General features: G+C 37.1%; 1 protein-coding gene across 2 annotated transcripts in view; it reads right to left on the bottom strand.

Moving 5' to 3' along the window:
* TRIP11 (thyroid hormone receptor interactor 11) overlaps nt 1-17,786 on the bottom strand; it is a 35,065-nt gene extending 17,279 nt beyond the window's left edge. For both annotated transcript variants that reach the window (XM_074584192.1, XM_074584193.1), the window contains exons 1-11: nt 17,396-17,786; nt 14,850-14,926; nt 13,923-14,033; nt 12,483-12,758; nt 11,572-11,640; nt 10,686-10,851; nt 8,071-8,433; nt 7,358-7,398; nt 6,144-6,347; nt 2,006-5,041; nt 41-181 (exon numbers count right to left, since the gene is read on the bottom strand). In XM_074584192.1, coding sequence (XP_074440293.1) covers nt 41-181; nt 2,006-5,041; nt 6,144-6,347; nt 7,358-7,398; nt 8,071-8,433; nt 10,686-10,851; nt 11,572-11,640; nt 12,483-12,758; nt 13,923-14,033; nt 14,850-14,926; nt 17,396-17,534 — 4,623 coding nt within the window. In that variant the 5' untranslated portion in view covers nt 17,535-17,786. The remainder of the gene's footprint in view (nt 1-40; nt 182-2,005; nt 5,042-6,143; nt 6,348-7,357; nt 7,399-8,070; nt 8,434-10,685; nt 10,852-11,571; nt 11,641-12,482; nt 12,759-13,922; nt 14,034-14,849; nt 14,927-17,395) is intronic.
* Between the last annotated feature and the right edge of the window lie 4,757 nt (nt 17,787-22,543).

Here is a 22,543-nt window from a genome sequence, read left to right as displayed (position 1 = left end):
CTTTTTATTTCTTGCAACTGTAAGTTATTTGGCGGTGTACCTCGCTCTGCAGGGCACTGCTCTCCATTTGCTTCTGTTTGAGTGCCACCATGACTTGGTCCCTCTCTTGCTGAAAACTCACAGCCTTTTCCTGCATTGATTTAACTTCATTTAACAGTTGATTCAATTCTCCTGTCTTGCCCTGTTGAAGACACAAACAAGCATTTCAAATGCAGCAAATAATTTTACCCAAGGAGACACAGTCTTTGCTCAGAAGAGCATAAAGACGATACTGATATAACAAGGAAAAGGGCAGGACACCCATGGCCCTACAGCATAGAAAAACATTCAGGGAAAATATTATTTTGAAGTTATTCGCTCACATGTTAGAAGACAAAGTAGAAGTTATTGCCAAAAGACACTATACAGATGCATTGTCTTAACTGACTGCTGTGAACAAATAGATACCTACCTATCTTTAGATGAAAGATATATATCATGTACATAGAGTCTCAGACAACTTGAATACTTGAGAATTTCACTTTTGCCCCAGTGTTTGGAATCTGTTCTCTGTGATACCCGTTTAAGCCATGCACATGTAAAGCATCAGCCTAGGCAGATCAACTTGTCTGAACTTAAGATGACTAAACACATGAAGAAATCTTTAAAAACAACTCCCTCACTCCCAAAGATTAACCTTCAACAAATCACAGCAGTGTTCATCACATTTTCAGATGTCAAATTTCAATTAACAATGTTCCCACTTACATGCAATTTACTGTAACTGCACATCAGCATATAAAGGAGAAGTGTATGTCAGTTACACAGAATTCACACGTACATATGAACGCATTTTCAGTTATTTGAAACTTTTCAGCATGCTCTTTACCTTGTCTCACAGGTTGTTTTGAAAGCAGTTACTTTTATTGAATACGTTGGGTAGAAGTAAACCAATCCTTATCACTAATACTTATGAGCTTCAATTATTTGGTTTTATTAACCAAACTGAATATAGTAAAATTCATTTTGCAGTAGAACCATAACCCTGAAGGCAAACCTTCTCTTTTTACATTGTGTTATCCTCTGACGCACACAAAACTGCTTGAATACTATTTTTCCTAGTTCTCCATAGCAAACACAAAGCATGTAACAGGAACTCCTATTTGTGCAAGGAAAACATCCAGACGAATGTTCCATGCTTGTGAAACTGAAATCCTAAACCACCAGGGAGTGAAAGTCTGCAGGCCAAAGATACCCACCACATGAATTTGTATCTTGTAAATTCACCTGTTACTTTGTTAACTCCAGCAGCAGCAGTTCATACAAGGTGCTGTTGACCAATGTATCAATGATGCCACATAACTCTCTGCTCTTTTCAAAAAGCGTTCTTCAAATTTTCAAATTACATACGCAATAATTAATAAGCCACTGCAACTTTCCTCTGAACATATGCTTTGAAAAAAGTATCAATTTTTCCATATGTCAAATTGCAGGGAAGCAACCACTAATTTAGCTTGTCCAATCCTCTTTTTTTTTTTTTTTTTTTTTTTTTTTTTTTTGCAGTGGAGTTTCTCCAGCCATAAAAGCAAGATACATAAACCCCAACATCTCACAGGGATGTTGCGAAGCAATCACATTGGAATGACAAACATTAGAGGAAAGCACATCGGAAAATTAGTCCTGCTGGCCACTTCTGCAGGAGTTTGAGTACCATACAGTAGAAAGAATACAGGTCACTTAATGAAACAGCCAAACCAAAATTTTGAGCAGCTGTTCAGTAAATGAGCAATTTCCAAATAAATTAAAATTTAGTTTACGGCAGCACATTTCACAGATAACATTGTAAACCACTCACCTGCTGACTTTTTAATTTCTTAACATGGCAGGGGGAGGATTTTTGCTGTAACGTAATGCAGTAAGGAATCACAAATGGATTTCAGGCAAACACCTGACGGCTAAATATATGCAAAAACGCATTACCATGTGACTAATTTTAAAAGATATTAATGAATATGAATGCATGTACCTGTTCTTTTTCTTTCAACAGCTTCTCAAAAGCAAGAGCTTTTTCCTTCATTGAGTGAGACTCAAACTCTTTCTCTTTCAGCATCATTGAAAACTGCATATTAGTCTCCTGAAGCGCTCGGAATTCTGTTTCTTTTTCCCTAGATCTTGCAACTATTTTTTCATTTTCTTCTTTCAGTTTTCGAATATCCATTTCTAAAATTAAAATTCTTTCTTTAAGATTAGTCACAGCTTGCTTCAAAAGCTCATTTTCATTTTCTTTATTACTAAGATTTTCACTCACAGAAAGTAACTGATCACTTTTAGATTTAATTAATATGTCTTTTTCCCTAAGTGATTTCTGTAGGATATCATGTTTTTCTTTGACCTGCCTCATCTCTGACTCAGTTCCTTCTTGACTCTTTCTTTCAATCTCTGATGCTGCAGCCACAGAATCAGATAATCGCTGATTGTTTTCCTGAAGAGTCCTAATAGTTGAATCTTTTTCTTGCAATTTTTTTTTCAATTGTTCCAACTCCTTTTGAAGGAGTTTAGACTCCGGCTCATCACTGAGAACTTCGGGAGCACTGCACTGAATGTCTGAAAGCTGTGGAACGGTGGAAGCCATTGCCACAGATGGTGTCACCAAATCAAGTTTACTCAGGAGAAGATCCTTGGTGTTATGAAGCTGTCCTATGCTGTGTTGAACTTGTGCTAATTCCTGACTAAAACTTCTCAGCTTTTTCTCATTCTCTTCGTAACTCTGAATCAAGCCGTTATAATCTACCTGCAACTTTGAATTACTGTCGCTTTCAACTGAAATTTGTGCTTGAAGCTTGTGTAACTCTTCTTGGAGGTGAGCAGACTCATGCTGCATATTCTGAACTGTGGTTATTACCTGTTGCTTCCACTCCTCCATCTTCTTTACCTGCTGTTTTAGTTTATCCCGTTCTTGTAGAAGTTTCTCAAACTGGTTACTGGTAACACCTCCTGACCCGTTATCAGTACCTGTACTGGATGTCTGCAAGACAGTCAATAAGGTTTGGCATTTTTGACTTAGAGCATCTATTTCAATATCTTTTTCTCGAATGATACGGGATAAATTCTGTATAGTTTCTCTAGACATGTCTTGACTGCTGTTTTCAGATCTGTTAGATAACTTTTGATTCTCCTCTTGCAACCTTACCAAAGCTGCTTCTTTAGCAGCGACTATATCCATGATATTACGATACTCTGTTTTTAACTGACTGTTTTCTCTTGTCTTTTCACTTAGAACTGCTAGTACTTGTTCTCTTTCCACAACATAAGCTTGCAGCTGCTGCTGAAGACAAAGAACATCCTGCCTATAGGAAGCTGAGGAAACTCTAGCATTGAGAGCTTGTATTTCTAAATCCTTCTCTTGAATGATCCGAATAAGTTTGCCAACTTCATCCTTAGACAACTGATCAATTTGCTGACTTAGAGAAATGTTCTTTTCATTTAGAAGCTTTATCTCCATCTCCCTTTCTTTGATACCTTTTACCAGTCTTTCAATTTCAGCTTTAGACAAGTCATGCTTTTCATTTCCATTTTCCCCATTAAGAGTCTGAACTTTGGTTTCCTGAAAAAGATCAGGGGAATCAGTCTGAATAATCTGTCTCTCTTTGTGCAACTGAGTTTTAATTTGTTCAATTGTTTTCTGCAAATTTTTAATTTCCTCATCTTTCTCTAAAGAGAGTCTTTCATGTGTGACATTCATTTGCTCACACTGAAATTTAGACTCATCTATTTCCTTTCTTTGTTCCTGCAGAGACTGCTGAAGTTGCACTGTTGTTTGATTCTGATCTTCTATTGTTTTTTTGAGAACTTCTATTTCTTCTTCAAGATTACTCTTTATCACTTTTAACTGTGTTACCTCACTTTCAAGTTCAATAATAATATCTAGAGTTTTAGGCTCAACCACAGGCGTGGCTCTACTTTGCTGATCCTTAAGGCGTTCAATTTCTTCTTTCAAATGATTATTTTCTTCCTTCATGACTGCAAGACTTCTGTCCTTTTCCTCCAAGTTCTGTTTTAAGACATCCTGTTTTTTTGAAACTTTCATATATTCCTCAAGTTCCTGCTTCACCTGTAAGGCTTGATTTTTAAATTTTTCAATAAATACCTCTTTCTCTTTTATGAGTTCTGTCAACTGTTTTTGTCCTCCTAAGCTAGTAGTCAACATGTCTTTTGTTTCTTGATGGTCAATTTCCATCTGCTCGACGCTCCTTTGAAGTTCAGCAATCTTAAAGTCTTTCTCTTGGTTGAGTTTAACCAGGCGCTCATGTTCAAGCTGCAATGCAGTGGTATCCATACTACGGGCATTTGATAATTCCTCAATAGTTTGCTTATACTTATGTGCTTGTTCCAAAAGCCGCTTTTCTGTTTGGTTTAATTCGCTCTCTATCTGTCTTTTTTCCATTTTCAGAGCCTCCATAACAGTGTCTTTTTCCAAGTAAACTTTATTTTTCTCAGAAATGGCATCACTTAACTCCTGTTTTAGTTCTTCAATGGCTGCTAACAGCTTTCCATTTTCTGTTCTGAGATCAGACAGAGACTTCTCTAAGTTTTCATTTAGTTGTTTGTTTTCTGAAATGTCATTCTGTAGTTTTGCAATTTCTACTTCTCTTTCTTTGAGAATCGGATCTTGACAAGTGTAGTTAGATTCCTGATTACTTTTTTCTTTTAACGTGCTCAATGATACAGAAAGTTCCTCCTCTCTTTCTTTTAGCCTCTGCTGCAATTCTCCGATTTCTTTTTTATTATGCAAATGACAGTCCTGGGCTTTCCTTAATTGTTCCTGAAGGTCTTTAATTTTATCTTGAAGCTGCTTCTTACTTATATGCAAATCATTAAGTGCATATGAACATTGGCTTAATTTTTCTTTCTGACTATCTAACTCCTTAATAGCTTCCATCTTCTCGGTTTCTAACTGTGATACTTTCTTTCTTTCAAAATCTATGTCAAATTTCAGCTGTTTGATGATGCTATCAGTTCCTGTGTGTTGTTTTGACAGCTGCTCTTTCAGTGTAATCATATGCTGAAATGAACACAAGTAAGAATTCATTAGGAGAGGTGAACCAGCCAAACTATCTATTGCATTCATTTTTATCCTCTGAACAATTTAAAAAAAAAAACCAAAAAACTGAGAGGAAACAAAGGTGTTTCCTAATTGCCAACATTAAGTTGGCAAGTAGTATCAACCAGTTAATGCTAAATTAATTAAAACCAAATATCAAATAGGGATAGATTACATTTCACTAAACCCAAGAAAACCCCAAAAGAACTCCACCTAAATCAAGGAATAAAAAGAGAACTACCAAAGAAAAAGAACTGTCAGAATTTGTCAGGGCAGTTGGAATGGATATGCAGCAAACAACCATTACTTAAAATCAGAGAGGCACTAAATTTAAAATAACAAATTACAGAAGTAAATTCATACCTGTATATTCTGTTTTCAATTTCTTGTTTGAGCTTATTTTTTTAAAAAAATAAAATTCTGGGATTCATTTCATAGGAAAACACTTTAAATGTTCAATTCCGTAAAGTAAATCAATACTGAAAAAACACATGGCTTGCAACTATACCTTTACAGGTCAAATATATCAGAATAGCGACAAAAAGGTATCATTCCATTTTGATTACATACAATTGGTGACCTTTTCTGCTCCAGAAATGCTTGTATTATTACGAACTTGTAATAAAATAATTTAATTATTCAAAATAATTAAAAATAATGAAAGGAAAAGAAAAATGGTTTTCTTTAAAAAAATCATTCATGTTATGCATACTGTCACAAGACAGAGGTCAAAGTCTAAGCAGCATAAAAGACGTCAAAAGTCTTGCAAGGAAAAAATCAAGTAGTATTTAACAGAAGTTTAGAAAGCAACATCCCTTATGGACAGCTGACATGCCATATTATTTCTTTGTCCATAACAAGTAGGTTTCTTGTACTTCAGAATCTTGCATTAAGATAGTAGATATGGAGAAACACTGGTCCCAATATTCTTTTTAAGCCTCAGAAGATAACTTATATTTCCCTGCTATCTATGTTCAAAGACCAACTTAAAAGATAAATACACATGCACACAAATCTAAACATTTATTTTAGCAGTTCAATAATTAATTGCAGTATTTATTACCTGAGTAGCTTCTTGATTCTGCTTGTCTAATTCTTCCAACTCCGCTATTAATGTTTCCCTTTCAGCAATACTTTCATTTAATTCATGTTCTTTCCTTTCCAAATCTTGTCTTAACTGACTTAATTCTGAATTCTGATCCTCAGTATACACAGAAAGAATATTCTCATTTTTGGGTTGTGCGCTTGTCAGTTTCTTCTCAAGTCCCTCAAGTTAAAAAAAACAAAACAAACTAAAATTAGACTTTATCTTGCTGAAATTTATAAGCTATTTAGATTCAAAATCGTTTATTTCCTCTCAACAATTAAAAGCAAAGCATGCATTTTTATGTTAGAATCTCTAAGCCTACATGAATATTATCCCAGTTAAAAATTCTTCATTGTGAAGTATATGTCTCTACCACTCCTACATACACATTCATTTTCTCATTACTAAGTTTAGGAATGCAATTTACAAACTTCTGCACAAAAAGCCAGGGTCTGATAAGCAAAGTTATATCCATCGCTGAGGTACAGATCCACAGCTGGGATAAATGATTGTATCTCCAAGAGATACCCTAAACATGTAGTAGGCTGCATGGTGAGATGGGAAGTTTTAATCAAGAACACCTGAATAACGCCCTCATGAAAAATGCCATGGGAACTCTTGAATGCATGTAGAACACACAATCCCAATTGAAAAATACCACTGGATACAAAGTAAACTAAGGCAAGTCTCTCAAGTCTGAGTTTTCAAAGGACTAAGTCAACCTTGCCAAAAATTAAAAGGTGTGTTCCACAGAAACTGCACGTTCCACTGCTTGACTTCATCAGTAAGATGGAATGTAGTATTATTAGAGTATTAGAGATATTTTACAACTGGTAACAGTGTCAAAACTGAAACGTACTAAAGTGGAAGAGGTGAAAAATGACAAATTTTTACAGAACATATTAAGACTTTGAAAGTGTATGTTACAGCAGCCTAAGTAGCAATGGGACAGGTGGGACTCCACTAGTTTTCTTTAAGAGTACGCTGTGGAGTTTCACAAGTCAAAATGTAACATTTCTATCAATTCCACATATAATTATACAATTAATCCACAATTATTTCCTCGATAACAAGGTTATTTATGTAGAAGTGTGAATGTTTCAAAAAACATATAGTGCCAGAGTGCGTGCTTTCCATCAGTTACTACTGCTATGAACTTTTATGGTGGCTTAATTTAGAAATTGCTTTACCTGATTTAAACTTGAAAGTCTTGCTATTTCATTTTCTGCTTCTATAAAGGAAAAAAAAAGGCACGTAATTTTACTACTTTCCAAACAATAAAACCAAATCATTCTCCCACCTTGACCCAACAGAACTCTGCTTCCCAGAAGAGAACAGTTTCACAATATTTTGTGATGATAAACATCAGTGCTGTAGAAGATTCAGACGCACCATCAATCACCACCACAAAGTACAGCATTACTTTGACAACCAAGTCCACATTAGGAGGACTTTGCTACTACACTGGAGCAGTTACGCAATATTAGAAGATTTTCTAGATACAGATACACTTCTTAAATAGATGTGTTTCAGTGTTGCTTTAAGAAGATATTAGCAAGAGACTGCCTTTACACACAAAAAGTGTTCTTTTAGAATTTTAAAAAAAAACAACTTCTATTGAGGCTTACCTACTTTTAATGAAAGAAAAAACTAACCAAACAGCTGTCAGGCATAATTACTTACCTAATCAGAAACCCCTATGATAATCACACTAGTCCTAATTATATGTCTCTGTTCTGCTTAGCCTTACCTCAGTGGACAACCCTTTTCTAAGCCACTAACTTTTAGAAGGTTCTCATATTCAGTTCCAAATTCTAAAAATAAGTCCTGAGCATTAACAGTGAAAACCTGTGAAGATAAACTAAAAATAATAATAATAAAAAATTATAAACCATTTTTGTACCTAACAGTGCTTGCTGTAGTCTGACAACATCTTCTGGTAGTGATGTCTTTGACTGGAGCTTCTTCTCCTGTTCTTTCAGAACATCTTGCTTTGCAACAGAACTTTGAAGCATACTAAAGTCAGATTTAAGATTTTCATATTCTTGCACTATTTGGATTTTTTCTACCTTTGCCAATTCTTGCTCTTTCAGAAGAATTTTGTTTTCTTCTTTGGCAGAAGACAATTTGTGATTTAATTTTCTTATTTCATCCTCTAGGTCCTTCACAACTTGCAACTTTTCTACTTTTCCTCCTTCTAGGCTCTGCGCGTTTTTTTTCTGTTCGCTACTTTTAGAGTCATCCATGGCATCAGCGCTCACACCACCTAAAAAGCAAAAAAGACAGTTTGCAGTATTAACGAAAGCCAGCACTGTAGATCTTTTGCTTAGAAGTCTCCCCTTCCACCCTTTCTCCTGACAGAGGGAGATAGTCTAAACCAAAGACATAATCATCATCAATAGAAAGCTTATTTAAATAGAACTAACAGTTGAAGCAGTGCTATACTAGTCTGATAAGCAGCTTTGCAAATACTTGTACATACCTGGCTCAAAAGACAAGTGTTGCGAGACATACATTGTTCACAATTTAATTAAAATATACTTGACCCCCATCTCCCTTGGTGGGGAGATGACAGAATCTAATTTATCAGCATTTGGAATACCTCAATTTTCTAAGAATAATTTATCAAGAATTATCTTTTTTCTAAAAATAATTTATCAAACCCCATCGAATTCAAAACGCATAAATACCTGTTTATAATATAATTAATTGCGTTTCAATGGTTGTTATGGAGAACGATTTGCTACAAATTAGTACATCATTTGCTAAATGATGCACAAAGTTTTTCACCTACAGATCTCACTTTGCAGAATTGATATTTTTACATATCCACCATACTATCATGACATTGACAGTTCTGTACAACCCTTACAATGTAATTTCCAGGTAAGCTACAGAGTATAAAAAGGCATAAACAAAAATGTACAGAAAAAAGTTCAATGAAAGCACACTGTGAATTCATTTCAATGTAAGCTCAAACACTTCCCCTTGCCCCAGTCTGTATTATGTTGTCAAACAGACCAAGAAAGCAAAAATATAAAATACTCTAATTCTTCAAAAGCTGTGACCAGTACTTATTTTACAGATAACTTGTAGTGCAAAAGATATGGGATTCCTGCCTTTGACTTCATTAAATTAGTCCTACTGGTGTACATACGTGCTGTATATGTAGTATGTGCAGTAAAAGACAGATCACATCTAAACAGGCATCTGATTTTAAGAAATACATTCCCTATCAGTACTATCTTAGAAATTAGGAGGTTGTGAAAACATTTCCCTTCCTTCCACGAAGAAAATGGATCTGTCTTCCCAAGATGAGAGTACACACTCTTTAGAAGTCTGAGTTGACAGATAATAAAATAGAGGTTTACAAGCAAATCTCATATATTTGCGCAAAGCCCCTAAAGGAAACCTAACTGACATGACTAATTTTTGGAATATGGAATACCTACAAGACAATAAAAAGCTCCTTGTGAGAACTACTGAGCTGCTTCTACGCAGAATCATAGGGGTTGGAAGGGACCTTCAGAGATCACCTAGTCCAACTCCCTGCCAGAGCAGGTTGGACAGGAACCCCAGGCGGGTTTGGAATAGCTCCAGAAAAGGAGACTCCACACCCTCTCTGGGCAGCCTGTTCCAGGGCTCTGGCACCCTCAAAGGGAAGAGTTTTTCCTCATGTTGAGATGGAATTTCCTGTGTTCCAGTCTGTGCCCTTTGCCCCTTGTCCTGTCGCTGGGCACCACTGAACAACAGGCTGGCCCCACCCTTTAGATATTGATCGGCATTGATGAGATCCCCTCTCATCTTCTCTTCTCTAGGCTAAACAGACCCAGGTCTCTCAGCCCTTCCTCATAAGAGAGGTGCTCCATTCCCTTGATCATCTTCATAGCCCTCTGCTGGACTCTCTCCAGTAGTTCCCCATCTTTCTTTAACTGGGGAGCCCAGCACTGGACCCATCACTGCCGATGCGGCCGCACCAGGGCAGAGTAGAGGGGGAGGATGACCTCCCTCCACCTGCTGTCCATGCCCTTTTCAGTGAGCCCCAGGAGACCACTGGCCTTCATGGCCACAAGGGCACATTGCTGCCTTATGGTCAACTTGTTGTCCACCAGGAGTCCCAGAGCTGCTTTCCCCCTGTACTGTACTGGGGCAGGGGGTTATTCCTCCCAAGGTGCAGGACCCTACACTTGCCCTTGCTGAACTTCATTAGGGTCCTCTCTACCCAACTCTGTAGCCTGTAGTGTAGAATTTAGAGCTCAAAATTTGATATGTATAGAAAATGGCCTTCTAGACTGATATACGTCAGAAGATTAAATGCTATCATTCCAGTGTTCAAGCCAATCACAGTGAATATAAGATACTAGGACACGCATGCGTCTTAAACAATGAAGCTGAACTGAGTTGAAATTCAAATTCCTAAACATCATGTATTTGGTATCTATTACACTGTTACATATGTATTTGACGCTTTAATGGAAATTACATTAAATAAAAAAGAAAGCATGCGGTAATAAAGACCTTGCTGTAACTGATTCTCAAGTTCTTCAATTCGCTCTTCATATTCACTCAGTTCTTCTCGGTGTCGACGACTTATCTCTAGTAACTTTTGTCTGTGTGCATCCTGCAATACTGAAAGTTCGTGTTGATGTTCATCTATTTCTTGACTTAAATTCTGTTTCAGCTCCTACAAATATCATCAGAGAAAGAGAAAGGTAATATACGGTACAGCAGCTTAAGGAAGAAAAAATACAGAAGAAAGAAAAAAAGTTTTCCCTAGTAAAATTACAGAATTTATTAAAGGATTTCTCACAGGAGATGTCAAGTTTCTTGGCTTTTAATTACTTTTTTTAAACGTGTTAAGAGACATTCCTTTTAGAAATATATTTACACAAACAGTACGCTCTACATAACAGCAAATATTAAACAAATGTAGAGAGATTACAACTCATTCATAGGAATTGGGATACACTACGACATATTTATAGTAACTTTCAAGGATGACATGCAAATGGGTATGAAAACACAAATCGTCAATGAAAAAAAGCAAGATGTTCAGAGAAGAGAGAAAAAATTATTTTGTGTATCTTAAATTCAGTCTCGTAAGTCACCAACAGCTTCTGAAAGTGATTTGCCCTCGTAAGTACTAACATCATTCTTTTAAGTTTACATACTATATTCATCAAATCATATAAATACCCTTTCTCAGAGTAACTGGTTTTAAATATAGCACATCAATATTTCAGTCAGTAGTACAATTACATGCCCACATGCATTTTTAATAGAGAAAATGCTAAGTGATAATGTTGTAAATATTTTAACTACACTCAAAAGTCATGTGACCATATGCAAAACCATCAAGAATAAAGCATAAGAAAAGACAAGTTTGTAAAAATTGTCATCTTACCTTAACAATATTTTGCAGTTTGCATATTTCACTTTGTTCAGCATCATTGGTCCCTTGCACTTTGGAAGACTGAGAAAAGAAAAATCACATATCAGTGTGAAAATTCTGATAAATACATGTATTTTTCACGTAAGTTCTTCCTGTTGATACTCAAAAGTAGAAAACAACAAAGCTAATGTGAAGCAAAATTCAAACCTACAGTAATTTTGACCAAAAAAAGACATTTTAATGGACACATTTTGATTTTCCACAGTTTTTTTTTTTTTTTAATTATTACATGCAAATGTGTAAGAGTTTGGGATGGGGGGGTGTTATTGCACTTAATAAGACAAACGGGTTGCTTAATTTTACTTGAATATTTCCCCATGGGAAGAGTATACCTCTGAAATCAGGCTATAGCTTGAAAAATGATGACTCACATCAACAGCAGCTAAAAGATTGCATTCTTTCTTGTTCCATGAATTACAACTGACATATCAAGGACTGAGAGAAAAGTAAATAAAAATAGTATGCAAGTACCCAACTATCACTTTGAAGAGTATTTTGCTGTCAATACTCAATATCACAGCCAGGATGAAGAAAAGTATTTTTTAAAAGGCTGCACTAAAATGAAAGCTTGAAGTAGTATTCTTGGTAAACGTTTATGAAACCTGTTTCCTAACTTGACACGTCATGCATAAAAGCATCATGAAACAGCATTTGGAAGTTAGTCACTGAATGTGTCGCTAGTCATGTGCCAGAAAGAAAATGACTAAAAGATCATCAGGTTTCCATCTTTTTCATCAAATCATGTCGCTTTCAGAATCTGTACAGCACAAACTTTCAAAAGACCCACTCCAGAAACAACAAATGCAATGAAAATACTAATTTGGAGGGGAGCGGGGAGGGTAAGACAGAAGGGAACCACTCACCAGTGCAATCTGCTTCCAGTGGTCAACCTCAGATTCAAGCCTAGAAACATCATTGGACAATCTGTTTATTTCTTGTTGTGACCAGATTATATCTCCAAAATCCATGTCATCTCCTTCAAAACCTGAGGAATGTCTGCCCACTGGAACATAGGAAGCTGATGCAGTGGCTGGTGGCAAAACAGCAGCTCCGGGCTGTGCTGACTGAGCAGCCGTCTGTACTTTCTGCAGCTGTTCCTGTAGTGCATTCTGTCTAGCTTTTAGATGGCTGATTTCCACCTGCATATACACACCACAATGCATTGTTTCAATAAGAAGAATGTCAAAATACACTCTACTTCCTTTACCCCTTGTAGCCTTATGAAATGTGAATTAACCAAATGACTCCCCCCCCAGCACAAATTACTGAACACTTTCACTAAAAAGAAAAGGAAAAAACCCCACATACGCTCCTAATGGAGAAAAGCAGCGTTAGCTGATGTTTTACAAAATATCTCGTGCCATGAGACGTATTAAAAGTTTTAATAGTTTTCAGTTAAGTCAAACTTGAGTAAAAGCGTTTGCTGATGCCCTCAGCAGCCAAGGTACCTAAGTACTATAGCAAGATTCAGGCTAACAGGTCTTACAAAAAACTCAAATATTTAAAGAGGGTATTCTGATATTAAAATTAAGCAATATATGATGCTCCCCCAGTTACTTACATTGCATTTGATTTCTTCTACACTTAAAAACTCAACATATTGAAAATTTACTTATTTACAATAAACTGAAGTTAGCTGCATACAATTTTCTCATGAGAACTGTGTTGTTGTATTTAATAAGCAGAATTCTATACATCTCAAAATTCTGCTTCCTTTAGCTCCCATATGCATTTACAAACAAAGCAGAAATAAAACTCCTTTTGTGTAATTCTAGACACACTGGTAGCTTTTTCCATTTAAAAGGCTATGAAACCTCACATTACTCAATAGGTTATAAAGCTCATGTTTCCATTACAAAAGGGACACTTCTCAAATTATGAAAGCTAGTTCTGTTCCCTTTAACTGTATGCATTAATATAAATAATTATTATATCCACAGACAATATAACTGCTTCAAATGAGAATTTGCTCCCATTGCTTTCCTTAAAGATAATTGAATCAGCAATCCAAAACAGTTTAAGTGTCCTTTCTCACAGTGATTCCAGAAACAACAGAAATTCTGATATATGCACGACGTTCCCAGAGAGCTTTCTCAACTATCTCCTGGCAGCTCTGCTTCTATTAGATGATTCAACAAAATATATGTCATAGTCTCTCAGTGTCTACATAAACAAACCAAGAAACCATAACTCTGACCAATACTTCCACTGAAAGAGCACCAATACTATAACAAAGAGATTAAACAGCACAATACATATGGTTATTGGACATACTTACTCGAATATTTCACTCTGTATCCTACCTCTTTCTGTTGAAGCTGATTTCGGTACTCTACAGATAACTGCTTAATTTGAAGCTCTGCTGCTTCGTGCTTTTCTTCTAAATCACTACAAACTTTTTTCAGTCTCTCATTCTAGCAAAAAAGAGAAATGAATGTTGGTACATTCGGAAGAGTTCTTACATAATTAGAAAAACATAAGTCTCCTGAACAGTAAAGAAATCAATTAAATTGTACGGGTTTCTCATGTTATTTCATTCATAACACACAGTAACTTCCAAGTGTGGGCTCAAAATCACGTTCACGTCCAAGCTTTCCATGGACTCTATCTAACTCACTTTCAGAAAAGGGTTTGTGGCCACCAGATGTAAATACCAAGATGAAAAACTGAGAGCTGAACTACATCTTAGCATGATCCACAGGTGGAATTTAAGAACAGCCACAGAGCACAAATACAGTCCCGTATTCTCTCCCTGACATTGGCCAATAGCAGATGGCAAGAGTCTAGAAAAAGGGCAAGCAGGAACAGTTACTTCCTCAAAATACTATCTTCAGCCCTCAAGAGCATCGAGAAGTTAAGACATACATGAAAGTGTTGGTTTACAGCCATGAATAAAGCCACAACACCAACAAGTCCTTTGTAAAAGTACACGAAGTCACTTTCCACAAGGGCACGTGGGATTTGTAAGCAGTTTTTGAAGAGCACAAGCAGGCGTAGTCGTGTCAAAATGACTATACAGCAGGGCAACAGAGAACTGCATCAGGGAACACACACACGCTCTATACTTTGAAGCTTGCTGCAAAAGACATGCTGTCCACATTCTAACACCACTGTCACCCTTGTTTCTAGATTTACCCAGGGACAAGCAACTTCAGCGCAGTACTTCACCTTCACAAGAAACAAATGTTATTTATTGCTTTTAATTACAGTAGTGTTCCAAAATCTCTTACTTCAAGCTTTTGTGCTGCGTTAATACTTTCTATTTCTCTGAGTCTAGAATTGGACACATGGAGTTCTGTTGCCACATCTGAAAGAAAGGGAAAATTTTCATTTTACTTAACAGATTAAAATCAGTTTAATAAGACATCAGTTAAGACCACAGTTATTAATAGGCATCTTACTTTAGACTGTTTCAGTGTTTGTTCCTTGGTAAATATCAAAAGCTGCTTTTATCAGAACACTGTCAGAATTATTTTTCAGACCATAGAGTATTTATAAACTTAATTCAGTTCTTCTCTCTTATCCAGGCTTTAAGTCAGATCACAAAAGTAACAAAAAAGTATGGATGTAAACTTTAAATTAAGAGAAACTTAACTTGACTATTTTGTGTCACTGAATGTGTTGCTCATTTAGGACTTTGCCCCTGACATGACAGTTACGTGCTTCTCAGTAATCTAATGTGAAGTTTCAAAACAATAATTAGTTCCATAAAATACACACAACAGTCACTAAATTTTCAGGAAAAAAACCCACCCAAACCCAGTAAACCCCAGAAAATAACGCACACAACAAAACACCAACCCTGTCCCCCACACAAAGGCACAAAACCCCATAGGCCTCACAAAGGTGACACCATCTACCATACCAGTTTATCTAATACAAAAACACAAAATTCTGTTCCTGGATGCTCTTCCTTTCATGATCAACCTTCCTCAAACAGGCTCTTTACTTCTCCCATGTTCCACTTTTAACAGGTAGAAATACCACATTTCCTTTTACTAATGAAAAAATATCCTGAAATGACTATAAAGGAACCTTGACAATTTTTCAAAATTTGAAATAAATATAATTTTCAAGTAAATACTGCACTTCATCATTTCCTATGCGCTGTTTAAAACTGATGCAGCTCTAAGTGCTGCAGAGGCAACAATCTACCCATGAAAACTGCTATACTTCAGATGTTAAAGTGTAATAATAGTAACAATCCACAAACACCATCTTCAGTTCAGACGGTAGTCAAAGTAGTGAATGTAAGGGATAATATTAAAAATGAGGAAACATTAGAATACTAGGAAATTAAAAAAAAAAATAAATGTAAGGAACTGCTTGACGAGTGCTCTTTAGGACACATAGTATTTAAAGGTCTCTACAGAAGAGTACTCAGAGGCCACCAGATTTTTACACCCTCGAGGTTAGTAACGAACAAAAATGCACTACTCTAAAATTTTTAGGAAACAGCAGTTGTTCACAGCAGTATCTAACAATCTGTGCAGCTGAAAATAACTACTGAACATCAGCACATCTCTCTTGTACAAACTACAGTAAAAATGTGTGAATTGGAATCTCTATCTTTTAAAAAGGCAAAACAAATGCACTAGATGACTACACAGTTTAGCAGCATAAAATAAGTTTCAAAGCTAAATTCATATGCAAGTCTTTCAGAAAAGTGAAAAAAGATAACTTTGCAGTTATCAGAATAAATTTCTCTCTTCTGAGCACTTTACCTGTACACCAAAAAACCCACCCATGAGACCAGTATTATCAGCTTAACAACAAGTTCTATACAATACTTTCACAATGCTTCATAGTTGTGAAGTTGCAAACAAAGTAAAACTGTTTAATTTCACATTTGAGATGAGTATTCAGAAGTCTCAGCTGTTCTTTGTGGTTGCTATTCTTAAGACTGTTTCAAGAATGCTCACTTCTTTTTCAAGAAGTTATAGTTTCAAGATGGTAAACAATATTAGTGGTATTAACCTATTGATATTTATTGACATGTTATACAGCTGCTTTGCTAGAAAAATCAAAAGTTTTATTCAAAAACTCATAACAAAAAGGCATTGTTTTAAATATAATGAACAGACAACAGTTTAGAATTAATTTACTCTTACTTTATTGAATATCTTACTTTGATGTCTTTTTTGTTGCAGCTGTTCGAAATATAAATCATCCTAGCTTCTAAATCCCTATAAAGAAGGGCCACGTTCTCTTACTTGGCTGTAGGAGAATGGCAGAACTCGACAGGTTTCTCTGCGGCCAACAGAAATATAAACAACAAAACCATGAGAAACACCGGGCCTTTGCCTGTGTGACACGTCAGACTTAGATCACACCCGTGCCAAAAAAACCCAAACAACTCTGTACTGCTACTACTCCTCAGTTTTAGGAGACCACTCTAAAGGCAGATAATCAAACAGGGGTTTTAGATAAACTAAGCAGACAGAGTGGAAGAAGAGTGTCGTCTGTGTGCTTCCATTACTGATCAACACAACGCTTCACGTAATTGAGAAACTTCCGAATAACAGACCTGGAGAAGGGGTTTACCTCCGCTATTATAGCCTGGGAATACGATTATTATCCAGATCCTGAAGACAGTGGGGCGGAATAAAAACCAAAACAAGGCACCAAGCCTGGGTTTAGCAGGACTCCTGAGGGAGCCGGCGGCGGCGGAAGGGCTCCCTCACCACGCCGGCCTCTCCAGGCAGGGAGGCACTGGCCACAGACAGCCCCGGCAAGCGCGTCCCCCCTTCCCGCCCGGCGCCTCAGCCCCGCTTACCGCCCACTTCCTCGGCGCCCTCCAGCAGGATGTCCTTGGTGAAGCTGGAGATCTGGCCGGTGAGCGATGACAAGCTGCCCCCCACCTGCCCCAGCGACTGGCCCAGCCCCGAGCCCAGCCCGCCCAACCACGACGCCATCGCCGCCCGCTCAAGAGGGCTCCGGGCCTCGCTCGGCTGCCTCCTCCCTTCTCCTGGCTAGGGAGGGCCAAGGCTCCTGCTGCGGGCTCAGCACACCGGTCCCGTCCACCCCTCCTCCCGCATCCCCCCGGCGCGGCCCGGCTCAGCGGCTCCTCCCGGCGGCCCCGGCCTCTGCCACCTCGACGGTCGCCATGACACCCCCGGTGACAGCGCCACGGGTGGCCGGCCAGAGCAGCGGCGCCGCCGTGACGTGGGCGCGGCAGCAGAGGATGCCGGGATAGCGGCGGGGCGGGGCCGGGCCGGGCCGGGCCGCGCCGGGATGGTGGCCGGCGGTGCCAGAGAAGGGAGCGTCAGTACGGCTTCATACACATACCCAGGACACCCCTCGCTAACGAGACACCGCGCCCCGCTGCCGCAAGGATAGAGGCGTCTTTTGTTCGAATATGTGGGTTTTTTTTACGAAATAGGCGAGTTCCTGAAACGCGCGGCCCCTTCTGCTGCGGCGGTGGCTGTTTCATAGGATCACAGGATTGCCTCGGTTGGAAGGGTCGTTTGAAGGGACCTTTCAGATCATCGAGTCCAGTCATCAACCCAAGTCTGACAAAAACCATCACTAAATCCTCTCCCTGAGCACTATGTCTGCTTGTCTTCTAAATTTCATTCAGGTTTTCTCCTGTTGCGCTCACAAAAATAGCAAAACTTGCATTGGGAAGTTCATTTTTGTGTGGCGTGTGTGGCTCATGCATGTGTGGGAACAAATTGAGCATTTTTCAGTTGGGTAAAATCTCGGTTTTTTGCTTTTAATATCACATGCAATTTGTATTGGTGTGAATAAACAGCAGCTTGGTATATAAACATAAGCATTCTGCTTGCTGCTTTACTTACTGTGCTGGTTTGAAAGGTATCGTTTCCTAAGGGAAACGGTGTACATTTTGCTAGTGGAAATTTATTCGTTCGTGTGGACTTTTTATTGCAATTGGGGAAAAAATCTAGAACACATCTAGATGAAGGGGGCCTACAAGAAAGCTGTAGAGGGACTTTTTACAAGGGCATATAGTGATGAAACTAGAAACTGACTATTTAGGATTGCAACTCATTTTTTAGCTGACTGGTTTCATCTCTTGGTGATAAAGGCACACAGAAATCATGCAGGATGCTCTGTGGACTGACTGCGCTACAAAAAAGGTGCATTGTGCCACAAAAAGAATGTGTATTCTGGTAACAAAACAGCAAACAGTTGCCTGTTTTAAAATTGGAAAGCATACAATTTTTAAAGACGTAGCATAACTATAATCTGCACCAACTTTCTTCCTAACAGGAGTGTCTTTACATAAATTTTGGAGTATCGACAGATGAAAAGGCATCAGAGATGATGAAATGTCAGTTATGAGTAACAGAAAATTACCCCACTGCTAATGTATATATACAACATCTGGCACAAAGCCCATTGGTATCAAAGGTGAGATTTCAATGTTTGATGACTCTCTGTCCAATCCACATATAAGGGAAAGTGCATGTGCAAATACTCAGGTCAAGAGAGAAACATTAGAAGCTATAATCATATTTTATTTAAAAAAAAGTGATATCAAATACAACCATATATATTCGTGCCTATTTGGAGAGCATTTTCAAAATACCAAACAGCACTGCCATTTTCCAGTCAAAACAATGACAAAGCCTTTCAAGCTTTCCTTTTTTTTTTTTTAATCTTCTCAGTATTATATGCTTTATATACACAAAATAGAGACAAAAATTGTACAGGAATCCAGAGCCAAAAACATGATACTGAAAGCAGAGTCTCAAGATGAAAAAATCTATTCCTGAAAATGATTTTTAAAATACACAACTATTAGGCAAGAGATGAAAAAAATTATTCCCTTACAAAATCCTAACTCTACACTGTTTTGTACACATGGGGTTTCATGTAGCAAAAGATAAAATTTTATCAATGCTTGCATGCTTTAAAGACAATATCAAGGTTTTACTCTTTTTTTTTTTTTTTTGCGCCATAGTATTTAAATATTACATCCCTTTCTCTTCAAACCCTTTTATACGTTTCACCTCCTGAATTCACAGTTGCTATACTTGGGGGTGCTAGGAAAAAAAAATAAAATACAAGTGTAGTAACAATTATTTGCTTTTCTTAACAAAGAAAATACAGGAAACACATTTTGATTTGGTAAATGCAGTTGAAAAGTCACATATACTTTAACATTCTGATGAACTGTAACTGGGGGAAAGAGGTGACTGTGGCAGGTTAAATACTGAAGCATTTCCGCCATGTCTGAAATGCAAATAAGGCAAAATATGTGTATACAGATTAAAAAAAAGTTTATTGCAAAACAGCTCATGCTTAAGATACAAACCTGGATACAACACAAACAAGCAACCAATTTGAAACAAGAATTGAATACTTGGACCAGGCCAGTTCAAATGTATTAATATGAATTATTGTTCTTACTTGAACAAGTGATTGTGTATGTGGGGAAGGGGTATATACTTATTACCCGTTAGACCATTTTTTCCTTTTTTTTTTTTTTAAATGATTTGTAACTATGAAGATTTCCCAGGAGTTTTGTTTTATGCAAGACAGTAATGGCTTACCGAGTGAGCAACATAATTTTATATCTAGGCCGTTCAGAAAAGTTTACACTTCAATTTTGCTTTTCCTTGGATTCTTTTTTCAATTCCTTTAAAAGTATGTGCTGGTAACCTGAATGGTACATTTAATACTTCTTTGTAAGTCTGAGTTCTAGAGGTCTCCAGTCCCACTCCCCATAATACTTCCCAGTAAAAAGGCCACCATTTGTACGTTTTCATCATTATATTTGAAACAATAGGTAAATTTGAGAAAATTTCAGACATTTTAGAACTGTAACACGTTCATTTTTAAAAGCCTAATTGTCAGTTTTGTAATAAACCAATATTTGTCTTGAGATACAGAAATAGTTTAGTAGATGGACAGAAGCTATTTTAAACTCCCTGCCATTTTATAGATTTATAATAGAAGCAATAGTCCAACATTAAAACACATCGGAGATTTAACTTTGTATTAGTTAAATTGTCTGCAAATTAATTAAGTCTGAAAAATAATAAGAATACATTAGCTGAAAATTAGATTTAAACTTGCTGAAGTTGTTTGAAGGGCACAAGGAGCCCAAATGTTGGAGAGTAAGCCAGTATTGTATCAGATTAGTGTCAAGCCCACAAATATATGAGCATTTAAACAGCTCATATTTATACTTGCTGTGCATAACAGGAATTGCATTCAAGCACAACTGCATTATAACACTTTTTCCTCCTGCCCTCATTACAAGGCCACGAAAGCAGTTCAAAGAATTATACTTACAGAAATAATTTTGGAAGATATTTAATATAAGTATCACCATTATCCCAACACCCCTTTGATTTCTATAGGCAGAACACCACGCATTACATCACGTGGACTGTTCACTGTGAGGAAGACTAAAATTCTGCTGGATGAATGAAGTCTGAAATTCACTCAAATATCATACTGTAATAAAACGGCTCCTTCACAATGGACTTTGGCCTGAAGCTACAACGTGGGAAAAAAACCGTCAGCTTGACAGGCGAGGTAACACCAGGAATAGGCTCTAAGTTAGTAAACGCCTTTTGAGCATAGTTCAGCCACGTTGAGAACTGTTAGTCACTGAAAGAATGCACACCAAAAAAATGAGATGGGCTTTTTATTGGCAGCTTCTTGGCAGGGCCACACATTTTGAACTTTAGGACTGGATTAGAAAATATGGACTGTTGGCAATTAGTATTAGTCTTTTCCTTTGGTGCAATTAACATACATAGCTTAAACTGATACCTCTTAACTGCTTGACTAGGCAGATACCCCTACTTCATTAACCTTGATATTCCTCTGAAAATCAAATTGGTATTTGTAGAACAACGTTTCGACACAGAAAGGAATAGGGTTAGCCCTGTAATGACTGATGCAGTTGTGCTTTTCAGGCACTGTTCCTGTCTGTTCCTCACATATTAGAACACTTAGGTGATGAAGTAACTTACACAGTGACATGAAAGTTCCAACGCAAACCTCCACACTTTAGTGATTATAAAAACATGTAATCACCATGGGTTACAGTTAATGCAACTCAAGAGGCTTAAATTTTTTATTTTTTTTTTAAATATAGGGCTGCTACACTATATAGCTATAGAAATAATATATTTTTATTATATTCTTATAACAGAGGATAAAAGGTCCAAGTACTGGTATCAAATTGCCAGCCTATACCTGTTTATAAAAAGGAGTCTTATTTCAGAAGCGGTTTATGGCACAACAAAAGACGGGAAATTAAAGCTGTGGATAATTTACAGACGAGCAGAGAAATAATTCAGTGCTTTACAGATTCCTTTCCTGTTTTCAGTTTCATACAAATTTTAAACCGAAAGCAGAAATTTACAACCTGAAAAATAAGAGCATTTCAATATGGCATATGCACACACGGACTTTTAAAGCCATTGTTTAGCTATATTAATTTGAGACATTACAGATATTAATTATAATATGCACAACAAGATTATTTTAAAAAGACAAAATTTAAAATCAGTTTTTAAAAAGTAATGCTGTCTCACATCAAAATCCGTATTATCTTAGACATACCAGTGGTTCTGGTGACATTGGTGGAAATTCAGCACACAGGTAAGGAAAACAGAATTCAGCCCAATTATGTATAATATAAGAATATCCTAAGTTATCAAGAAACCACTGCTCTAAACAAATCTTCACTGGGAGGTAAGAGCCCTTTCATGTACAGTACTACTTGATGCTGAATGTATATTTCCATCTAGCTACCATTCATTTCATACTAATTTTAATTACATGTTACTATTGGGCAATGATATAACTTTAGAATATTTTGATAAAGAAATTTGGGGTTATCTTCAAAAGATTCTCAGAATGCCTGTGCTAACTGTTAATGCATTAAGTGGACTACAGCTTACACACTCTCATCTAAAACATATTCCCCATATAATTT

This window comes from Larus michahellis, chromosome 4, assembly GCF_964199755.1.
Source record: "Larus michahellis chromosome 4, bLarMic1.1, whole genome shotgun sequence".
NCBI lineage: Eukaryota > Metazoa > Chordata > Aves > Charadriiformes > Laridae > Larus > Larus michahellis.
This window is presented reverse-complemented; position numbering and strand designations above follow the sequence as displayed.